Here is a 22,542-nt window from a genome sequence, read left to right on the forward strand (position 1 = left end):
CACACACACACACACACACACACACTTGTAGACACATTTTCATATGTAGACACAGACCTATAATTGTCAACTCCCCTCTGATCATGCATGATTGCCATTTCCTGCTTCACTTTCCAGCCTTCCTGTCTCCAATGAACTTGTGTGCACATCCTCACACACACACACACACACACACACACACACAAAACTGAGTGTGTAACTTGTTGATCTTGTGGCTTCCCCAGGGATTACTGCTGTTTCTGTGAATGCAGAGAAAGCAGGGCAGTAATTGCTGAAAATCCATTAAATAATCAAATTCTGAGTGTCCTTGTGCTCAATGTAGCAAAAGAAGAAAGTTATGAAACCCTCAGTTCAAACATTCACTTGATTACATAATATGTGAAACTGTTGTTTAGACCAAAGATAAACTTTAAGTCCCTTAAAGTCCACTTATTTCCAGAAATGTTAAGTCTGTTTTATTTTAAAGGTGTAGGAGACAGAGCCAGCGGTTCTGAAGTGGAAATACTGCCAAAACCCAAACTAACCCCACCGAAGCCTGAACGCTAGCAGCGCTGAGCACTAGCCCGTCTCATTTGGCTGGACAAGAGGCTAATGATTACAAACTATGACCAGGTGCAGCACAGTTAGACCAACACAGACTGTTCCCTCTTACCTCCCCAGAGAAATGCAACCCCTCACCAACACTGAAAGGAGCCAAACAGAAACGGATGGTGAACGGAAACATGAATCAGCCTTAAGCATGCAACTGTTGTTTTCTACTGTGTGCACTGTAATCATGATTTTCAGTGTTGATATGTGGGAACAGAATTATTTTATACCACTATTGACATCTCATATCTCCGTCCTGGGTGTTTTCAACTATAGCTGGAATGATGTATCTTAAATATTTCACTCAGACCAAAGTCTGAACTAGAACCTTAATTGGCTGGAAAGCGTTCCACTTGTACATGTTTACAGTCACCTACATTGCTGTGGAAACGATCACACTTGGGACTGTATAGTTGAACACTAACCCAGTTAACCAGTGATAAATTGCTGAAGGTTACAGCTGTCCTTGGCATTCTTTCCTCAGTACTGAAAACAATAAGGAAGCAGTGGAATTAAAGTTTCTCACAGTACGAGCACAGCATTTAGCCCATAATAACAGTGGTTCAACCCAACCATACCAGCAAGTCTGTGATCTACAATGTATTACAAGGTAATTATCTAGAAAACCCCATGATAACTGTGTAACTAAAGAAGAAATTACCAAACAGTCAAAATAATTCATCAAAAAGCAGGAATCAGTCATACATAGAGTGGTGAGCTTTGGCATGCAGCTCAGATGAAATGGAAAATAAGGAAAGCAAAGCAAAGACTAAGCTTTTTTAGCAACAGGGGACATCACTCATTTGTCAAACATAAACTGACAAAAATCTGAAGTGACAGACAGCACAGCAGTTCAGAGGGAGTGTGCCCTGCGATTAAAATAGTCTATACTAATACTAATTTATTGTGCGGCCATGCTGTGGCTTTTTTTTTTTTTAATGCCCGATGAATGACACATGTTGACCTCAATAACACCTTACAATAATGAGGTTTCATTTTGTGCAAATTTCCAAAACGTCTATTCAAATTAAATAACAGCAGTTTAAATAGGTTGGGTGATTTTCCCCTGCAGTGCTGAATGCAGATGAACGCCTGTCACCCTGAGCTCACAACGCATGCACGTTTCATGCATCTAAGAAGGTCACATTGTATGCTTTGTACAATCAGGAGATGGTGCTTGGCTCCAGAAGCATGTGTGTGTGTGTGTGTGTGTGTTTTTGATTGCATGTCCATATGACCGTGCATCCATGTGTGTTTAGAAGCCCAGGCCTTGTACAGTACAGTACGTCTTTCACTGTTTGCACGTGGACATGCATCATTGTCTGATCGTATTTGCCACACAGGCCCCAGTGTGCTTGTATATGTCTGCATCTGTGATTGTGTGCATTATTGTGTGTCCGAGACCTCGCCTGGGTTTGTGTCTTGTTGCACGTCCACCCACAGAGCTGTTGGTTGTCTGTGTGCATACACCGGCCTGTGTTCTTCCCACTGAATCATTAATGAGGCTGTAATTCAAACGCTGGCCCTCCTATTTCTTCCCCTACCTTCTGTCATCAAGCCTCCTCCCAATGCAGCTTACAGGAAAACCAGTTGGCTGCTCTGACAAAGCACAGACAGCGGACCTGCCCTGGAAACTGAAAAAAGCAGTAACAAAATGGACTAAGCACAAAACATAGGAACAAACTGTCTCTGTAACTTTAAGGCTTTTCCAGTTATATTTTAGCATGCAATGAAACTCACTATTTTTTGGTTGTTCACCATGCCATAACGTCCGCACATTTGTTTTTGTGCCTCAGTCATATTAGTATTCCTCTCAGGAGATCAGTATCTCACTTTATCCCGCCCTGTGTGTGCTTGTAGACATAACATTTAATTAAACAATGAGAATATCATATGTTTTTCAAAAATGTTCCTGTCAAATAAAAAGTGCTAGAGCTGAAACAGTTCATTAATTAGACAATCAAGAAAAAATGTATCAGCAAATATTTCAATGTTGTTGTCTTACATCGCATAAAGTTGAAACTCTTGGATTTTTGTGAAAAAAGGCTAATTATTTGATTAATTTTTCTCTCTCTATCATCAGACTTTTTATAGAAATTATTATTTGATTAACTGAAAAAAGAATTGTTGTTAATTGCAGTCCTAGAAACTCTTAACACAAAAATGATAACATTAGGAAAGAACATTGGCCCTTGCCTGAACTGAAATAGCAACCTTTATCATACCAACATTATGTAACATAAGACTGTTTTCTGGAAATGTCGGACGAATAGGTTTGTGTTAGTTTACAGATTAGAGACCCTCATGTAAAATTCATTTCTTCCATTCTCCACACAACTTTTTAGCCACTTTTTCAAGGCTTACTCCAATTCTTATTTTAATTTAAGGCAGCCTAAGTTAGATTTTGGGAAGTCTGATTCACATGGATATTACAAAGGTTATTCATAGAAAAACAAAAAACAGAACCACCACTGTTTTTAATTATTCCTCATAAGCTGCTTTTATTACACAGTATTACGAACAGCGGAAAGAGGGAGACATTGGGATGATGGTATACATTGGTCATGGGTCCGATTCACCCCTCTCCTCACAGTGAAATGAGTACCTGACATGTTTTCTAGTCCACTGATCCTCCAAACAGCCTGAACCCCAGACACAAGTGTAACACCTCAGGCTCAAACTGCGGACCCTGGTTCTGAGGGGAGCAGTCCTTGATTCTGTGGAGATGCCGGTCTCTCGGAGCCTCCAGAGCAACCGGTAGTTTGTTTTGATGACTTAATTTAATTCTCAGCAGGAATTTGGCGCCAAAGGGTCCGACTCCAGTCTCCTTTGAGGAGTGGAGGGTGGAGGTGTGACTGGTGCTGTCGTGCCATGGGAAAGATCTGGTCCTTTGTGCACTTAGCGTACTTTTGGAGTTAAAAATGTGTATTTTTCTTAAGGGGATCGGTGCCCTGGTTGACGTGTGATGTTCACGGTTCAAACTGGTCAGATGGGCGTGATGTGTGTTGGCTTTTCAGCAGAACATTCACAGGACATTTTCAGATCTGTCCTCATGGGTCAGTTTTTGTTAGGCGTGAGATCCAATGGCTTTTGATGCCATCCTCACTATGTTCACATCTGCTTTCAACAACACAGCTCGGGTTTACATTCCTCACCGTGTTTCTAATGTCCAAGTCCTTTTCCTGACCTGCTCCACATATTTCATGCCGTGCTGTTTATAGCTGATGAGTGTGAGTATTGTTGTGGCAACGCTTCCTCTGATCAAGTGCTTGGCATTGAGCCCGAGTGGATTATTCTAATCGGTCTTGTTACAGACCACTTCTTTTTTCCGTCGTAGTCACAGCTTCAGAAGATCTTCTGAAAAGTAGCTCAGCATGTCTAAATATTGACCACTTCAGTGTCTATATGTGGCCACTGTGTTGGTAACAGCACATGGTGAAGTGGTGTGCTGTGTTTATAAGCTCTGTTTTGCAGGATAATGGTTACTCCAGAGAGTCCAGATGCCACTGAGTGTGATATGTTTTCGTAAAAAGGGAGGAAATTTAACTTACCACATATAAAAAATGACAGATGGTCTGAGGCTAATTAATTTTTTATTTGCTATGTTACAGAGCATGTGTGCACCATCCTGAGTAAACAGGATATTCATAAATCTACGTTTATGGCATTAGGCAGACTCTCTCATCTAGAGCGAATTACAGTTCTGCTTAACTTTAATGATTCAGACAAACAAAACCGAATCAGATGCAGTGAAGACCGATATGCTGTATATTTGGTTGCAGTCAAATTCTCCGAGTGATTAGTTGGCCATAAGGTGCTGCAGAGTAAATATAATGACTCGACTGTCTTCTTCTAGCACAGATTACTTCACCATAAGATTTTTTTTCTGTTGAAAATATTTTCTTACTCTTACTTACTCTGCAGGTTTAAGGCTGTTGGTTGGACTAAACAAGACATTTTAAAACATCACCGTCACGTCATTTGCCGGAATCTGTAGACCTTTCGTTCGTGGTCGCAGTTCTGTTTGGTTGTTGGTGAAACTTAAATACAGTTTTGAGGAACTTGTTCTTTACCTGAGTATTTCTACCATCGCCTACTTTCTCTTTTACTCCAAGATTTATTCCACTGCATTTAAGTGATACTCTACAGATTCAGATTAATAATACAAAATACAGTCTTGTATTATTATAGGTTAAAGATAGAGCTGTACTGATCCTCAGGGGGAGAATCACAAGCTACCCAGCAGTATATAAAGTAGTTAAAAGTAGTCATGGTTGTGTCCACCTGGTGAATCTAAGTCCATATTCATGCTCCTTTCGCTCTGTTTTTGGTCTCTGCTAACTCCTGAGGAAGATATCAGCTTTTCTTTAGCTGCTAAACGCACCACTATTTTCACCAGCTGGTTGTCTGTCTGCTGTTTGGTATTGAGCAGGTAGTGTACAGTGAGTTTTTTTTAGAGATTTTTCCCTGAAAATAGCTGCCTGCTGTGGTTGAAAAGAACAACAAGAGTGAAGCAAAACAGTTTCAGCTGAACAGCTAAACAATGCGGTGAAAACCAGATAAAGCTTTTCAAACCTTAGATGAGCTGCAGATTCAGGTTATACATTGTTATTGTGAAAATATCAATTATAGCTGCTTTAAGTAAAATATGTTTTTCTACCTTGTCCAACAAGGGAGTTTTATTTGTGTTCTGGTGTGTTGAACATCTTGTCAGGTGTGTTTTGGGGAGCAGGCTCACTCAGACCAGTTAAATCTTGAGGTTAACTGAACTGCCACCCTTTGTCTCCAGTGTTTCCTAACCTGGATGTGACTGTCTATCTGTCAAATGTGCCCTCTGTTATTCCTTCCTTCCTTTCAAGCAATGTGTCATGGGGCGCATGAGAATCCAGCATACCGTATGTTTCCATCCATCTTGGTGTAAATACAGGACCACACACACACACACACACACACACACACACACACACACACACACACACACACACACACACTGGAAGTCATCTCCAGGGAACACTGAACATGACAAGTGTGTGTCTGTCTGTGAGTGGGCAGGGAATTGGGACTTCCTGTGTGCATGGACACGCTGACTCTGTAAATCACTTTGGAGCAGGCTGGCTACAGGCGTGTCTATGGTCAGACAGAAATGTTTCTACGTTCCTATGGCGTCCAGTGTGCATTTAGATTCAGAATAATCAGTGAAATATATTTAAACCATGCACACACACACACAAACAAAACACTATATTATTATATTTCTACTGTCTGATCTCCTACTCAGAGACATGTTAGGAATTCACAATCTGGTTTGTATTGATAATGCCATCTTATCTCCTGTGTACACTCAGCTGAGCTTCAGGAGATATAATTCACACTACATTAATTTTCTGTAATGTTGCATCAGCAGTGATTTTCCCTGTCATAAGGTCCTCGGGTGGTTTTAAAGGGTTCCTCTGGATGGAAATGGTTTCTGTGTGCCAGCGCTCATTGTGGTTTTCATTCTGAGACAGAAGATTGGACTTATTGTGAGATCTGGTGTGTGAATGGAAATGAGTCTGATCATTTCCCATTGGAGTCAGGAGGAACAGTCGCCAGCTAAAGAGAGATGGAAAGAATATGAGCTAGTTGCAGCACGCACCTCCAGACAAACACATAAAAATCTACATTTATTTGAAGGAGGTGTTGAAGCCCAGTTTCTGGAATAGGGAACATTAACATTAGCTGTTTGCCAAACGCTGGCAGATTTGAGATTGTGCCTCGAAGTGTGTGTTGTCATCCTCTCAGTTTGGCGGGTAAGCCACAGTCCTCTGGAAGATTCCTCTATTCTTTCTATTCTGTTGGCTGCTGTGGTGAGTGAAAATGCAGTCACAATCATCAGGAGATGTACACTCATCATTAATCATCCCTGTTTGAAATGTGTGGTTTCCTGCTGTACCTTTTGTCAGTGCTTCAGGTTCTGTGTGGGCAGTGGGATGGAGGTAGCAGCTAGGTCTTTGACTGACCATTAAATGTTTGTGTTCAAACATTAGGCTGACTGTTTACACAATAAAGATTCACAGCTATCTAAAGGTGTCTCAACTCTGGAGCCAATGTGCACGTTCCGGATAGAGGCCATTAAAGTTTTTTTTAAAGTGATTACATCAGTTAAAGAAATCCTGGTCAACTTCCAATCCTTTGTTTTTTGTAAGCGATTGCACTCTTTGTACTCCAGGTGCCAAAAACACCCCATGAACTCTGGAAACACTCAAACCTATTCATAAAGCTCAGTGATGCAATCATTTGAACTGCAGAAAAGCACAAACTAAGATGAAATAGCCATCAGGTATAATTAGCACGATCCACACTAGCATCAACAATGTGATATTTTTTTTGCCATATTTTGCAGGCGTACCATACCTTTAAAGTGCTGCTGCACAAAACTCCACTGAGCTATATTTACATAATGTGGAGCAGATGTCAAACATATCTTCTTAAAACTGCTAGTTTTAATGTAGGCCCACTTTAAGCTTGGAGTGCACCGTGTAGCTGTATTATGTTGAAGAATATAAATATTGAACTCAAGTGTTGAATCGGATCCAGGCAAAAAAAAAAAGAAGACACAAACTGCAGGTACACTGTGATATTTTATGAAGAAAAAGTAAGGTTTAGCTTGAGAGGAAGAACCGAAACTTCAGATAACACGATAACACGTCGTTTCGATGGTTGATTGTTGATTAATCCCAGAACTAGCTCATTCCTTCAGACAGCAACACGACAGATAGTTTTTTTTTTTTTTTTTTTTAAATCTTCTTTTCTTTTGAAAATCTTTTGTTTTCATACTTTGTCGCAGTAAGTGCAAAAATCTTTGTCTTTCGAGAACAGGTAATGTTAGATAACACTACTGACATGCAGTGTGCTTCTTATTAACAGGTCAAACAGGTAAATCAGTGGAGGATATGTTTTATTCATCAGGAGCTACAATATGTGAATAAGACATTTCTCTAAAACAGTAATGAGTTAATTTCTCCATTGGTCCCTCTTTCATCATTAAGCTTTTATTCTTTCTTATTTTTAAAGGTTACTCCTTATTTTGTTTTAGTCTCATTTTGAAAAATGAAAAATGGGTCATCAGAAAATATTTTTTGTCATTAATCAAAATAACACTGGAGTCAAGGCAAAATGAAACCTCCCTCTTAAAATGCATGCATGCTTAGACACTTGAGTGTATTTTGTAAAAACACTGGAAAAAAGAAAATTTTCCTCCCATGTCCCAGATGACTTGGACAGAGATCTCCTTCTCTCTTCGTCTTCTTTTCTTTTCTTTTTTTTTTCTCATGTTCTGCGATGCCGATGCAATCTGTTCATGTTCATCGATCGGACAAGTTTGACCAAGGAGGAGACAGAATGGAAGGCAAGAGGAAAAAAAGAGAATCTGGCGTCAGGTTTGCCAGCTCCCTCCTCCCCACAGATCAGTTTCCGAGTCATCGAGCGTCTAATCTTCACAGTGCGCAAACCAATCCCTCTCCACTGACCCGGCCATGCAACTCTACACACTGGAGACCAGACCCAGGCCGTCTGAAACGAGCTTGCGCCCACACAAATGCATTTCGCTTGCATTACAAACACTCAGAGTAGATTAAAATCCCCGATGATGCACGCACAACCTCCCACATACTCAAACGGAAATCTCAAAAAATACTTAGCCATAATTTGTAGGGTTAGCACATGCTTTGACTTGTTGTTGACTGTTGTTGAGATGAAATTGTTTTTTGAAGACACACCACTTACAAGGATGAGGTTTATGGTCATATTCAGCAGTCCCCTCTTTTCCTACAACCATAAAACCTCCAGCATGATGTGCTGCATTATGCTCCATTTTAATCATCATCTGGAAAAAAATAAAAGCCATTCCAAGAAACTGTAGGAAGCTTTCATCTAATGCTCTGTCCTTCTTTCAAGCCCATAAACAGATGACTGATGTCCAAACCAATGAGGCTTTTTTATTCTATAATTAGTGTTTTTTTTTTTTTACCCTGCCATCTGCATCAAGCAAACTGCATTTGTTTGAATCATATTCTTATTTATCATGGGGTTCAGTGTCTTGGTTATTAGCACTTTGACATGATGCTGCTGAGAATAAACTTGGGACCAAGGTTCAGTCTGTGGATCTGAAAAGTTGACATCTTTTCTAAATGAGACATAATCTGGCAGAGGGGCTTTTCTGTTATCATTCTGATCTGAGGAACGTGCGGTCTTTGTGAGCTGGGAGGTGGCAGACTGGCTGAAGACTTGCTGGCTAGTTGGCTCTCCCACCAAGCAGCTGCAGTTTGTCACAGGAAGTTGCGGCTTCGGATTTAAGTCATTGACGTGGCGCTGGCTCCCCTCACATGGAGGTCTTCTTAGGAACAGACTGCAACCGACTACTCATTTAAGTATTTTTTTAAGCAAAAAGTTCTCCGGTTCTTCCTTCTCCGATAATTATGATATATGTGATATTATATAATAATATAGATATATGCTTAAAGTTTATGTTATGCCTCCTGAGAGACCTTTTCATCACTGCTATGCCTTTGGGTTTGACTGTAGCATGGATATTTCTGTCTTTTCTCCTCCACTGAGCTGAAAGACCTGCCCTGCTCTCCAAACAGGACACGGGTTGAGAGGGTCGGAGTTCCTCTTGGAGTGGGATTTTCACAAAGAGAGGTTTTGTTAGAAGATGCGAGGTCAGCCTGATTCTTAGCAGTGCGAGGTACATCTATCATCATTTAACCTCTTTACCATCTACATCTACATCGTTAACTGGTAGATTGTGTCTTACTAGTTTAGTTTATGCATTAAGGCTTGGGTTAGCACCTAGGAATAGAAACCTGGCCTGAGTGTCACAGTAAGTGGGAATAGGTGTGTTGCTGACATTATCATAAAGCTTCCTTTACCATTAAAGCATCTTTGCTTTCTACTGGAAAGTAGGCTAACACCTACTCACTCTCTGAAGTAGCTGAGTCAGTTGACTTTCATTGCTTTCATTTTTTTTTTTTTTGCTTGTGGCTCCTGCTTTGCCTTTTGTATACATATTTTTCATTTTTGAAAATACTTAACATTATAGCTGCAATGATTAGTTGATTGATTATATTTCAAACAAAAGTTCCAGCTTTTGAAATGAAAGAATCTGCAGCTTTTCGTTGTTTTATATGATAGTAAATTGAATATCTGTGGGGTTTTTTTTTGGTTGGTCAAAACATAAACTTTGAAGATATTTTTCTCATTTTCTAGAGAAAACTATAAAATGATTAGTTGAGAAAATAATGGGCAGATTAATTGATAATAAAAAGAGTTATTAGTTGAAGTCCTGCTCAGCGTTATGCTGATGTATGTCTGCCCAGTTACAGCACAGTGTACTTCCTACCTCACACTAACAGCCTACATGAGTCTCACAGACTCACATTTTAATCCCTTTGTTCATCATTGTGATATGAAAACATCACTTCACCACAGGCGGAGAAACAAAGTTTGCGTCCTGGACAGAGTTCAGTTATAAAATCGTAGCACAGCACAGAGTGTCTCTCCTGAAGTGGATGGCAGTGGAAGGGGTCGTACTAGAGTATGCACACATTCAGCATCAGAGCTGAGAAGACGAGGAACAAGATGTGCTGCTGTGCATCGCCCTGTCTTCTTTTCCATCGCCAGTCTCTATTTCAATCACAATTAGTTTTGTAGTTTGGTAATTTTGGTTTGTAAAAGATTACAGCCGGCTCTGTACGAAGATGCAGATGCGGGGGGGAGATGCAAAGATAAAAAAGACTGAGGAGGGAGGGAGAGGCAGAGAGAGACTTTCTGTTTTTGGAAACAGTTGCTGTAAGCTTTTGAATAACACGTGTTCCGTGCTCAGCATGGAACAGCTGGGGAGCTCAAAGCCTCCCGCTCACAAGGGGAACATGAAAGGTGTAAAACACCTAAAAGCCTCAGTATTTAAGGATGTGGTGAGAGCAAGTAAAACTGGGATGATTAGGTATCTGATGACCTTCTTGATGAAGGGCTCTGACAAAGATCACAGCAGCCACCAGTAATAACATGTTTTTTGTTTTTTCTTCCTTCCCTTTTGAGTTCTCATTTTTACACACACACACACACGCACACCCGCACTTACACTACTATCACCCGCATTGTATTGACACCTAGTTTTAGCCCAGCAGGCAGAATATCAGTAGCGCTTTGAGTGTCATAACAAAACCGAAAAAAGTGAATACATACCTCTCATGTTTCACAACACATTATGGAGACAGCTGGTCTATTCGCTAGCATATGATTATTCCTTCCCTTTCTGGAAAAGAAATATGAGAAAACCCAAGCAAGATGGATTTGTTTCAGCAAGTAATTTGTTAAAATATTGCCACTATAATACAGAGAAACGAACAGATATTATAAATGAAATTGTATCTCATGAATAGTCCACTATTTCAAAATTATATACCACAAAAATACAATCCAGTTTGTTATCTTTTCAAATTGGAGCAGGTGTGTCCTCATATTAAATAGCTCCACATATCCAGAATGCCAGAAACATGTCAGCCTCTTGCAGTCTATTCCAGGCATCTGTTATTATTTATTGATCTGATGACCCACTTAACCAGGAGGATATCATTACCACTTTCCAGTAATGAAGATGTTACACCATGTAGGAGGTCCTGTTTTTTTTTTCTTTTGTTATCCATTCCTGACCTGGTGTCTGCTCTGGGTTTTCTGCGTTGACAGAGCTTGGCTGTGTTTGATGCATAGACTGTATATAGGTTTGATTTGAGAAGTTTTTGTATGTCCTTTAGTTGTTATTTGTCCTATTTTGTGTTCCCAACAAAACAAGTTCATTTGTGACAGTTTATATCAGAAGCTCACAACCAATATGATGAAGTAACTGCATTTTGTTTTTATTTGATTTGTCCAGTTCAAAGCTGAAAGTTTAATGTTGGTCCGCCATCAAGTTACTCATGCAATGAATGTTAATTAGTGACATCTAATATGACCTATGTGGAGATCTTTGCCACTAAAAGAGGAGCAATAAAAGATTTGTTACTGTCACACCTTGACAAATCTGTGTATTTTGCCAACTTGGAGTCAGAAAATAGTCAAGTAATTTTTCACATGTTCATTCGCATATGGAGCGAAATGCTTGAGGTCTAGAGTCCAGCTGTCTTTAACAAGAGCTGCACACTGCAACACTAGCAAGCTGAGGTGGACAAAACACAATGTAGTTCAGTAAAGAATAGATTGGATTTTATCTGATTTAGGATCAGTACAATTTAAATGTTTGTCCCTGAAGCTCCTTCCCTGGTTGTGTATCAGGATCCTACATGTTTCCTTGGCCATGCAGTAGACTTAGCACGTTAGTAAGCACCGTACTGTAGGTCCCTCTGTCACTTCGTCTTTGTCCATGACCCTGTTAGAGGATCTTCTGACCCATTTTTGGTTCCTGACCTATCAACCGAGAAACATCGCCTCTGGTTAAGTTGTTTGTTTCCACAGAGCATTGCCTTGTGATTCTGAAAGTGTGTCATGCTTTGACTCACCACAATGACTCTACCCTTGACTCTACTCTCCTCAAGTATTACACACCTTTTTAGTCAATATGAAAGCATTGTGCAGAATCCGGCAGAATGGATTGATGTCAGTTCCCTAGTCATGGCTATGTGTTGCTCTTTGGTATATGCCAGATAGGACAGTTTCACATGTAGCACTGTGGCTCAGCTGGTAATGTTTTCAAAAGAAGAAGTGCAGCTGTTACCCTGCTTCCATCTTAACATGTAGACCTAGCATGTACATTTGTTTGTCATGTGTTGTGCTCTGTTGGCAGTCAGGGGGAGTGGCAGGTGTCACCCAAGCCTCCTTGCAGTAAAGTTTTATGAGGGCTTTTGTAAGTGTGAGGTTGCTGTTCCTGCTGTCAGCAGCAGGTTGTTACAATCCGTGACCCTGGCCCGCAAAGTCAGACTCTCTGAGCTCTGGATCCATTGTTGTAGGACTGTGTGTCTCGGTAGCTAAGCAGCAGTTGGCATGCAGCCACACCGAGCTCTGTGTCATGCAGAGTTGCAGAGGCAGAGAGCTTAGTCAGACACACACACACACACACACGCTTAAAAAATTATATACCCCATACATATAACTAGAGATGTGCACTAGAGACAAATTTCCTCACTCAGCCAATTTAGTGATCAATATGCTTTCAATGAAATGATCGGTGTGAACTATTTCTCGACATTACCCAAGTAAATTAAGAAGAGAAACCAAAGGTTAAATTTGAGAAAATAAAGCTGTCACTCAAAACTGTTCTTGCTGTCACCCCACTGGTCATTATCTTTAATATAAAATGTCAATTAGTGGAGCTTTGAATATTAAAATTGACATCATTAATCACCAGCTAGATGGAAATCCCAGCCTCTGATATTAAAATGTAATGGTTTTCATTTATATGCACCACCCCGATATTCTCACCATACTTTTGACTGCTTTGCATATATGATGCTGCATGAAATATTGGTCCAATATGATCATAATTTCCAGAGAGACTGGGCTGGCTGAGTCGATGTCCTTGAGCTCCACAGGAGAAGGCGAGAAACGTGGGCTCTGGACAGGCAGCTGCTGTTTTTGTTGATTTCTTGATAACAGTGTTGAGACAGAAGGATAATTCAGCATTCTGTACATCTGTTCAATAACAGGACCCACTGCACTCTATTTTTCTTTTGGTCTTCAGTGTCTGGATCAATAGGTAAAAATCAATTCCCAGTAAGTCAGCCAACAGCTCCCTCAACACTACTTACTGTGCACACGTGTGTGTGTGTGTGTGTGTGTGTGTGTGTGTGTGTGTGTGTGTGTGTGTGTGTGTGTGTGTGTGTAGGGGATTGCTCATGCAAACAGTTTGGAGCATGGTGTTTTAGTATGCAATGGTAATGCTGCATGTGTGCGTGTGTGTTAGCATGTGGGATTAACCTCCTCTGTCAGGGGAGCAGGTGGGGCTCAGTCTTATATCCAGTTTTGCAGTTTGAACACACCCATCTTCACTTCCCCCTTCTTCCTGAGTCCTCCAGGTCCTCTGCTTCGCTTTTATTGCCCGTAGCCAGAGTAAAACAGGCTTCTTCCAACAGAACTTCAATGTCCGCTGTTAGAAAAAGAGCTGAGAAGATTCACAACCATTCCCACCACCTGCTGATTTTTATTCAGAAATATCGATAAGACGTTGCTGTGTGAAGAAAATGAAGCACTTGCCTTCACTTAAATGTGATTAACCCTGGTCTGATTTCTTTCTGTACTACTAGAGTTTCACCTCTGCCTTCTTTTCTCCCTCTTGCTGTGTGTGATGAAGCTGTTTATAGTTCACAGCTATACTGAGTTGTGGTGTGATACTCTTATTATAGATTTATTGTTAAAGCCTTGGGAGCATGACATCAGGAAGTGAACTCAAAATGTTACATCTTCAGTTGTGCGGCTGTGAAAAAGTTTGTATGGTGGTAAGGATGTATGAGCAGGTAAGCTCTCAGTTAGCAAGCACTCGAACATTAATAAGCAGTTTGGAGTCCGATCATGTGACCTTTCACCTGTAATATGTCCAACAAGTTGATTCTCTGAAGAGTGCTTCTCTTACAGAATCCAGTTCATTAGATTTTATTATGATTGTTGCTGATGGATGGGCTGGGCTGAATATTTCTCTTGCTGTTCTGCTCATTTTAACGCACGGCGGTCTCTTTTACTCAGAATGGCACAAAAAAACAAAGACCATCCAGTGAGCGGCAGTTCTGCGAAAAGAATGAAGAGAGAGGTCAGAGGAGAATGGTCAAAGTGGTTGGAGCTGACAGAAAGGCTACGATAACTCCATGGTGAGCAAAAAGCTTCTCAGAATGAACAACACGTTGAACCTTGAGGCAGATGAACTACAACAACAAGACCGCATGAGGTTCCACTCCTGTCAGCCAAGAACAAGATATCTCAGACTGCACCCAGCACAGGCTCCCAAAAACTGGACAGCTGAAGACTGGAAAAACGTAGCCTGAATCTGGATTTCTGCTGAGGCAGCATGAATCCATGGACCCAACCTGCCTTGTGTCAACAGTCCAGGGTGCTGGTGGTGGTGGTGTAATGGTGTAGGGAATGTTTTCTTGGCCCACTTTGTGCCCCTTAATACCAATCAATCATGGTCTAAATGCCACAGCCTATCTGAGAATTATTGCTGACCATGTGCATTCTTTTATGGTCACAATTGACCATCCTCTAATGGCCACTTCCTGCAGGATAATGCTCCATGTCTAAAACTGGTCTCATGAACATCACAGTGACTTCAGGGAACTTCAGTCGCCTCCCCAGTCACCAGATCCGAATCCAGTAAATATATGATAATTATGTAACTGTCACTTTAAAAGAATTGACAGTGAAATGTTAGCCACAGTCCAATCCTCCAATCAGTCTCCACTTTGCTATGTACCGTAATGTTTTCTTAAATAAACTGTGGACTATAAGAGTGATGCATGGTTTCATTAAGTGTTCTCTCCTATCTTAAGCTTTTCTTTCATTGTATAATTTGCAAATGGAGACTTCAAGTCGGAAACTCCACTATCACCCACAATGTATCAAAACTGGTGAACTGATGTGCGAACCTGGTGGTAGTGGAAACATCTAACTTCCTGTTTCTGAGTGGGGAACTGTTTGTGTTTATGCACGCACCCACAATGCAAAGGACTGCCCTCCTTATCGGACCCCACTGAGCACGTGGGCTGGAGGTGTGATTGACTCCCAGGTCAGAGAGGCATTAGACTATGCTGTATTTATCTCTGCAGAGCACTGCACTGTCCATAATGTGTCATGGAAGTAAGATGACAGAAATTCATCAGTTAAACAGTTAAAGAAATAAGTATCAGTCTGTTAGGAGGAGTTTTTTTCCTCCATGTTGTTGGGTTAGTGGTTATTGTCTCTGACAGATTGTGTTTGTGTGTGTATCACTCAACGTATAGGTTTTCTTGAAATGTAGGCTATATTGTCCATGTTTGATCCATCAAAGTTGCTCCTACTGTCTTTAGTCCAGACATTGTGTTTGACATGAATATTTACCTGGAAGGCCTCTGCATGAACTTCTCACACTTGGTCTGACGGGACTGTCTCAGCCTTCCTGCTGTTGAGTGCTGAGGAACAAAGCTCCCGCCTTTCCCCATTCATCATCAAAACATTGTACTTCCTATGCTTTATTAATGCGTGGTTCTGCATTCTCTTAGCAGAAAGGCACTCTGGGACTCGTAGGTGAAATATTCTGCATCAAATGAAGATGACTGCCTGTTGGTAAAGTGGTGTTTTTGTTAGGAGAGCTAGCTTACCGTATTTATACTCTGCTTTTTTTGTCTAGTAAATGGGAGAGTGTTAGGACATGCAGGAAAGGTCATGAGTTGAAACCCGTGATGTCGTGAGTGCATGAGATCGTCCTCAGCTTATTGTAACAGGAAGTTCATCCTCTCCTTTTTCTCATGCCTACTTTTCTCACACATACTTTCATTCTCTGCTCGGTGCTGTGACTTCCTGTGTATTTTGAAAGCTGTCTGTGTTTTTGAGTCATTCTCTGAAGTCAGCATTTACCGTGTAATGTGTGGCATTTACAGAAACCCACCTCACTTAACAAGAAGAATAAGTCACATGAAGTCATATTATTATTTGAAGCTTTGTAGCAAAATATTTGAGTTGAGTTGTGTGCGGGTGTGTTTTCCATTTGTACCTGACTGAATGAATTTCAGCTCTTTAAATGGCTCAGAATATCTTTGATATGATTAGGCTGAAAGAGATAATCTTGTTCCTGTTTTCCCTTATTTATATTTTCATAATTGATGATGCAAGGTCCCTTTGTACTGTGGTGTTTGTTACTGAAAACTCCAGTGTTGAATGGGGAAGAACTGGACAGGCATGTGCCACCTGCTTTTTGATACTCATCACAGAGGAGCTTCACATACACAACATTTGCATATAAACAGCTCGTTGTTTAATAGTTCCAGCCCTCAGGGGTCGCTCAGACTTAAAACAGCCTGGCATTAATCTTGTTTCAGGTACCGGTGAAATGATGAAATGTGGTCCAGGAGGTCCAGTTTGAGAAACAGATCAATGTATGAAGTCTTGTTAGACACCAAAACCCTCCACAGTGGTTCATAATTCTATGAAGCAGGATTTTACAACTCTACATATTTGATTGGCCAACGTACTGTTTGATGAAGATTGCGTTGTGGTAAAAGTTTAGGGCTACCCTGCTGCTTTGTTTGCTGGAGCACTCTGCATTGCACCCCTACTGAGTCACTCTAACCCCTCATTCAAATGAATAAAAGGTGTCATTATAACATGTGGACTGCTTTGGCTAAAACTGGGATATTTACACACAAACCTGATGATTTTTGTTGTCATTAGAAACTGTGAACACTATCCACATGTATAAAATTAAACAGCAACTGAAATCTCTGGCAATTGCATTTGAATCCTGTTTCCTCCTGTTTGGCCATCGTGACTCAACACACTTATCTTTGTGTTAATCCTTTCTTTTGTCACTCTGCAGGGCGGGACGAGCGCTGCGGGAGACGGACACATGAAGCATGAGAGGGTGGAGCTGAGGCTCAGCTGACCCTTCCCCTTCCTTCTCCTCCTTTCCCCCCAGTGCTCCATTCGATCAGCACCTCCCCCCTCCCTTTCCCTCCTTTCCTCTTCCTTTCTCCCATCACCCTGTTGGATCTCACCCATCTTGCCTCCCCTCCTCCTCTAAACCTCAATCAGCCGTGCCCAATGTACTCCCCAGAGCAGGAAAACATCTCCACCACCGCCTCCACCAAAGTGCCAGTGAAGTATGGAGAGCTCATTGTGCTGGGGTAAGCATCAACACATTACATGCAACACCAATATATCCAGAACACACCTCTGTGACACTAATATTATGGTCTAAATAAGAAGTAAGTGTAGACAAGACGCTCAAATTCCAATCATATCATATAATCGATTAAATGAGACGATAATCAGCACATTAATCATTAATAAAAATAATCATTATTTGTAGTCCTCTGGTCAAGATAATAGCATGTTTTTTTTTTTTCCCCTCAATTTCCTCAAACAATCCTTATCCTTAGATGAAACTATCTTAAGATTGATAATGAATGTGTTGATATCTCTAGGGGATGAGGTTTGTTTTCTTGGTTACTGCATGTGTGTAGATTGAATGTGAACTGTGTGTATTGGCGATGATTGACTGTATTGGTCGGACGGTGTTGGCTCTGTGAGTCATGGCTGATAATGGCTGGATGTGTTGGTCACAGTTGTTGGCTGGTCTAGTTCACTCCAATCAGTGTTTCCAACCCTCCCAGTGTTTGCGCTCTGGTTTGTAACCACATGAGTTCACTCTGCACGCAGACCTAAAAAGTGACCTACCCATGTGTGCTTTCTGGTTTGAGTTCTTGAGGTATATAAATTGAAGACAGTTGCTGAAACAAGTCAAGTATTTTTTTAAAACGAATTCACTTCCACGCAATAATTTTGATAATGTGCAATTTGACATTTTTACCTCTTAAGGCGGAGACACGCAATTACAATTATACAATTATAGGGGTCGCTGCCAGTTATCGTAAAGATTTGTTTTATCATGTGACAAAGTTCAGTCACCTCCAGCTCCCTCACCATCTTTACGTGTGGTTTGTGCAGTATTTGTTGGTTCAGGCCCGTTTTCAGATTTGTCCCAAGCTTTAAACTACCTGTGTAAATGCAGACACACATGGATTTCACACTATTCTGCTGACAGACAGTGGATGATTTTACATATCTAAAAACAGGCTTTTTTAAATGTTAATTAATAGGAAGGATATGCACTTGTTACAATTCTTTAGATAAATAAATTGTTTTGGTAAGAAACACTTTATGTAAACATAACTTTGCTGCTTGAAGGCACCAGGATACAAACAGTAAAATATTTATGTGGATGCAAAGTCTGAAATACAAGAAGCAGTTGTGTATATTTAATGGGACTTCCTATTGTTCTTATGATTACCATGTGCCAAAGATGTCATATTAGATAAGAGATGATCATAAATTTAAGAACAGTGTAAATAGTGGTGAATAACAGAAAAGGAGCCAATGCTGTGATACAAGACTAAGTGTCCTGGGGGAATAAACACTAAGGATTTACTGTACAAGCACTTTGATTTGTCAATTAACCTTCGGATATCTTCTAACAAGCTCAGCAGACTAAGCCTCTGAATGGTTCAGCAGAAGAGTTGACAACAAGATATGAACAAAGGCAGGGATCCAGAGAGAACAAACGGAAATGCTTTTCAAGACAGCAACAGAAACAACTGCGATATTTTTTGCCCCGTCGCACAGGGTCATGCACTGCCAGTACACACAGTTAGCATTGTTCAGCCAGAGTTACAATTAAGTATTTTTGGAAGATGAGATTAACCACATTGCTCGTTATATTACAAGATGGGATCGGTTTGGCCAGAAGCAGCACCGGATTCTCATCTTAAACACCTTGGCTTTCTCTTCCTCCAGAGAGTTGTTTTGACTCGAGTCCACATACTCAGCTGTAGGAAAAACCCTCGACCCCACCCTATATCTCTAGCATAGGAGACAACTGCATACATACACAGACAAACACAAACACACACACACACACACACACACTTTCCTCAATAACAACTGACAGCGAAGGACTTCCTTTATCTGTCTGTCTCCTGTTTATTTCCCAAAGGGCTATTCCACCCCACTCCCCATCCCAGCCCACTCTGCAGGAATGCAGATGTCGGAAAGACTCCTTACACGCACATACACACACTTCCTTGCGCTTGTACGAGACAGACACAGCTATATACACACACATATTTTTCATGTGTCACACAGGCACACACACAGTTGGTTTCACAGCTGACTCACAGTTTGTTGTTCTGAGTTATTCTGGAGCCGCATTGTCAGGGAGATGACCGTGGAAATTTTCCCTAGTGGAAAAACTGCAGTGAGCAGTAAATGCAGTCCCATGCCTTTACAAGGGAGAACCCCGGTTTTCCGTTTTGCTCTGATTTTTCCGCTCCTAGTTTTTGATTCTAGGTCAGGTCACCCGTCTTAAAAGGTCAACAGGGGCACTTCACGCCGGTTGACATGAGGAGTCACACTGTGCTGCAAGTATGGCTGCTCTAAGTGCAGCGAACACTTTAATACACATTACAGAGCTGGAAGTGCATTTGTTTTCTATGTGGCCTCAGTGGGAGTTGAGCCCCTAACATTAGAACCATGCTCTCACCAACCCTAAGGGAATGTGACACACAAACTATTCACTCTCATTAACATGTGGTTTCTTTAAAATAAAAGCCATATAAGGTGGTGGAAACATATGATGCCCTTTTACCCTTGCCAAACACATAACACGGCTTTTATGTTGCTCCTAACATTGACAGAATCTTAAATGTTGCGAACCCTGATTGCAATTAACCTTTCCAATTAGCATTTTGCTGTTCATGAGGACCATGTTGTGAATGAGAATGCACCAAAGGTTAAGGCTGCCTACTGCTAAACGGTATAAAGCTGCTTATATCCCTTCAGGTGCAGTTAAATTTTACTGTGACAGTGTTTCCTACTGTGTGTTGTCGAAGCTTGACAAACTTGTTGACTATATTTCCCTCTTCATGAAACATTTGCAAAGCTGATTTTTTTTTTACTGAAGAGTTTACATTCATGTTTGCTAGCTTCCAGTCTTCTTCTTCCTTGTTTTTTTGCTGGCACCTTGCTTTGCTTCTTTGCATGTCAGCATGTTTTGCAAGCCAGCTGTTGATCAGTGGAATAACAGAAATTTGTTGTATAGTACAAATAAAAGTGGGACTCATAAAAAACATTGCTCCATAGTGCTGCTAGGATTACATTTAAGCCGTAGCATGACTTACATCCAGACAAACTCCAAAACTCTCAGCTCACAAGCAAATTATTGGAAACAACTGCACAACAAAACTCATACCAGTTTAAAATACATTCTACTTGATCACATCCTAAATTGATGCTTGACTGTACAGAACTGACCACTTGATTTACTTGCTTCACATCATTTCTCTTCGCACATTTTCTCTGAGCAAAATTCTGAAACTGGGATCATTAAGTCACAGTGGATCAGCCAGATAATCACACTGAATCGACACTTCATTCTCACAAAAAAAGAAACCCCTGACATATCGACAGCAAGTTAGAGGTCTGCAACCAGGAAAACTATTTATAGGAGGGTCAGCTGAACTGTAGACCAGTGTCTGATAAGTAAAAAATGTCAGTTATGATAATACTTTCTTGCAACAATCATTTGCTTTTTCTCATAAAAAATGTTTTCAGTGTTCAGTAATTGAAAGGAAAAACACCATTCTCTCTTTGTGCCAAACTGGGTATTCAAACTGGGTCCTCGTGCTTGTTATGGTCGGTTTTTGTTTGCTAGGTGATGGTTGAAGTTTACAGTAAACTACTTGCAAGCCAATATAAACTGTTCTCACGATTGTGCTAACTAAATGGCTGTAGCTGCAGTGAACTCCTCACATCTGGCGCTCTGCAGCAAGGCTGAAAGTGCTTTGATTTAATTGTGGCTCCTGTGTGACCAAGAACAGACTCGCACACGCAAATACTAATGGAGAAGCCCATCAACACGTAGCACAGTGTTGTATCTGACCTCCTCAGTAACCCCAATCCAACATTACCATGTTTGAAGCCCTGTGTTGCTAACGGCCTAATCCAGAGGAATGCTGCAGCGTCTCTGGGGACGATCTGTTTAGAGGCACAGTGGACATCCATGTGGCTTTTTAAACAACTGTGACATCACTGGATACACTGCAGTCCCTCCAAATCCACCTCTGTCTGTCCAGATACTGTACATCTGCGATTCAGCTGTGGTGCATTGGCAGGATATCATGCGTTTCTAAGACAGTATAGATTTGCACATGGAGATGGAACTCGCTGCGTTTCCTTCCACACCGTATGTTTAGTTTGGCACTGAGACATTTTAACATCTATTTTTTCATTTAACTTTTTAATATTTAGTTACTCAGCCATAGGTAGTAATTTCTTAAGCTTTCTTAATGTTTTTGTAGGGTTGCTCTATAAGTGGTGGCTTGTTAATGCACACTGTGCTTTAGTTTACTGTGTTTGGAGGGATCACACTCACACACACAGGCCTATTGCTAATTGTGGGAATTGAAGAATACACTATGTGTCTGCGCACAAAGACTAACTTTTTCCCTAACTCTCGTCCTTCCTGCCTGTATGAAAAACCTGTCCACACACACACACACACACACACACACACACACACACACACACACACACACACACACATAAACACACACTTGTGACGAACCTTTGGCCTTTCTGCCATTGTTTTTCAGAATATGTGGATGCATGTATGTACACGCACACATTACTGCTACCCATGGGAACTTGGGTTTGAACTGCCAGCAAGACTTTGAGCTTTCTCCAGCAGACTGCCCTGCCCTCTCTCCGGTTACGGGCTAAACTTCACCATGGTTACGCTCTTGCCATGGTTACTCTTCCCAAACGTTGCTGTGGCTCTGTTCCCTCACCATGGTTACTCATAAACCCTCCCAGCGTTGTTTGATCCCAGCAGATCTGCTCTCTGAGAGAAACATTTAGCTGTAGGCTGGGCGTCCTTACAACCTGTCTGTGCCGTCTTTACTGGACCCAGTGTAGTGGGTGGGTTCATTTTAGGAGTCTGATTGGTCAAAGACACGCTCCAACTGGGCTCAGGTTCTATACACCATGCCGAGTTCTGCTATTTTAAACACATCTTTTTCTCTTGTTTTCTCCTGTTTTTGTTTACTACTTTAAAGAAAACTTTTCAGACATTACACACTCAAACCTTTGATTTCTGTATGTGCTTACCTGCAACTGTGACTATTTATCATGACTGTTTCTTAAACATTTGTAACTGTGTTTTTAAAGTTTATCACTGGATTCCTG

At 41.0% G+C, this 22,542-nt stretch overlaps 1 protein-coding gene across 2 annotated transcripts in view; it reads left to right on the forward strand.

Moving 5' to 3' along the window:
* peli1b (pellino E3 ubiquitin protein ligase 1b) overlaps positions 1-22,542 on the forward strand; it is a 41,257-nt gene that overhangs the window by 6,368 nt on the left and 12,347 nt on the right. Inside the window, exons 1-2 of one of the 2 annotated variants that reach the window (XM_087176473.1) lie at positions 9,297-9,313; positions 17,120-17,426. In XM_087176473.1, the coding sequence (XP_087032599.1) occupies positions 17,344-17,426 (83 nt within the window). In that variant the 5' untranslated portion in view covers positions 9,297-9,313; positions 17,120-17,343. Of the gene's footprint in view, positions 1-9,296; positions 9,314-17,119; positions 17,427-22,542 lie in introns of those variants that run through there. The other variant, XM_023415733.2, reaches the window with a different exon arrangement.

This window comes from Seriola lalandi, unplaced genomic scaffold (genome assembly GCF_002814215.2).
Source record: "Seriola lalandi dorsalis isolate HSWRI2012SDOR001 ecotype SW California unplaced genomic scaffold, Sedor1 jcf7180002054556, whole genome shotgun sequence".
Lineage (NCBI taxonomy): Eukaryota > Metazoa > Chordata > Actinopteri > Carangiformes > Carangidae > Seriola > Seriola lalandi.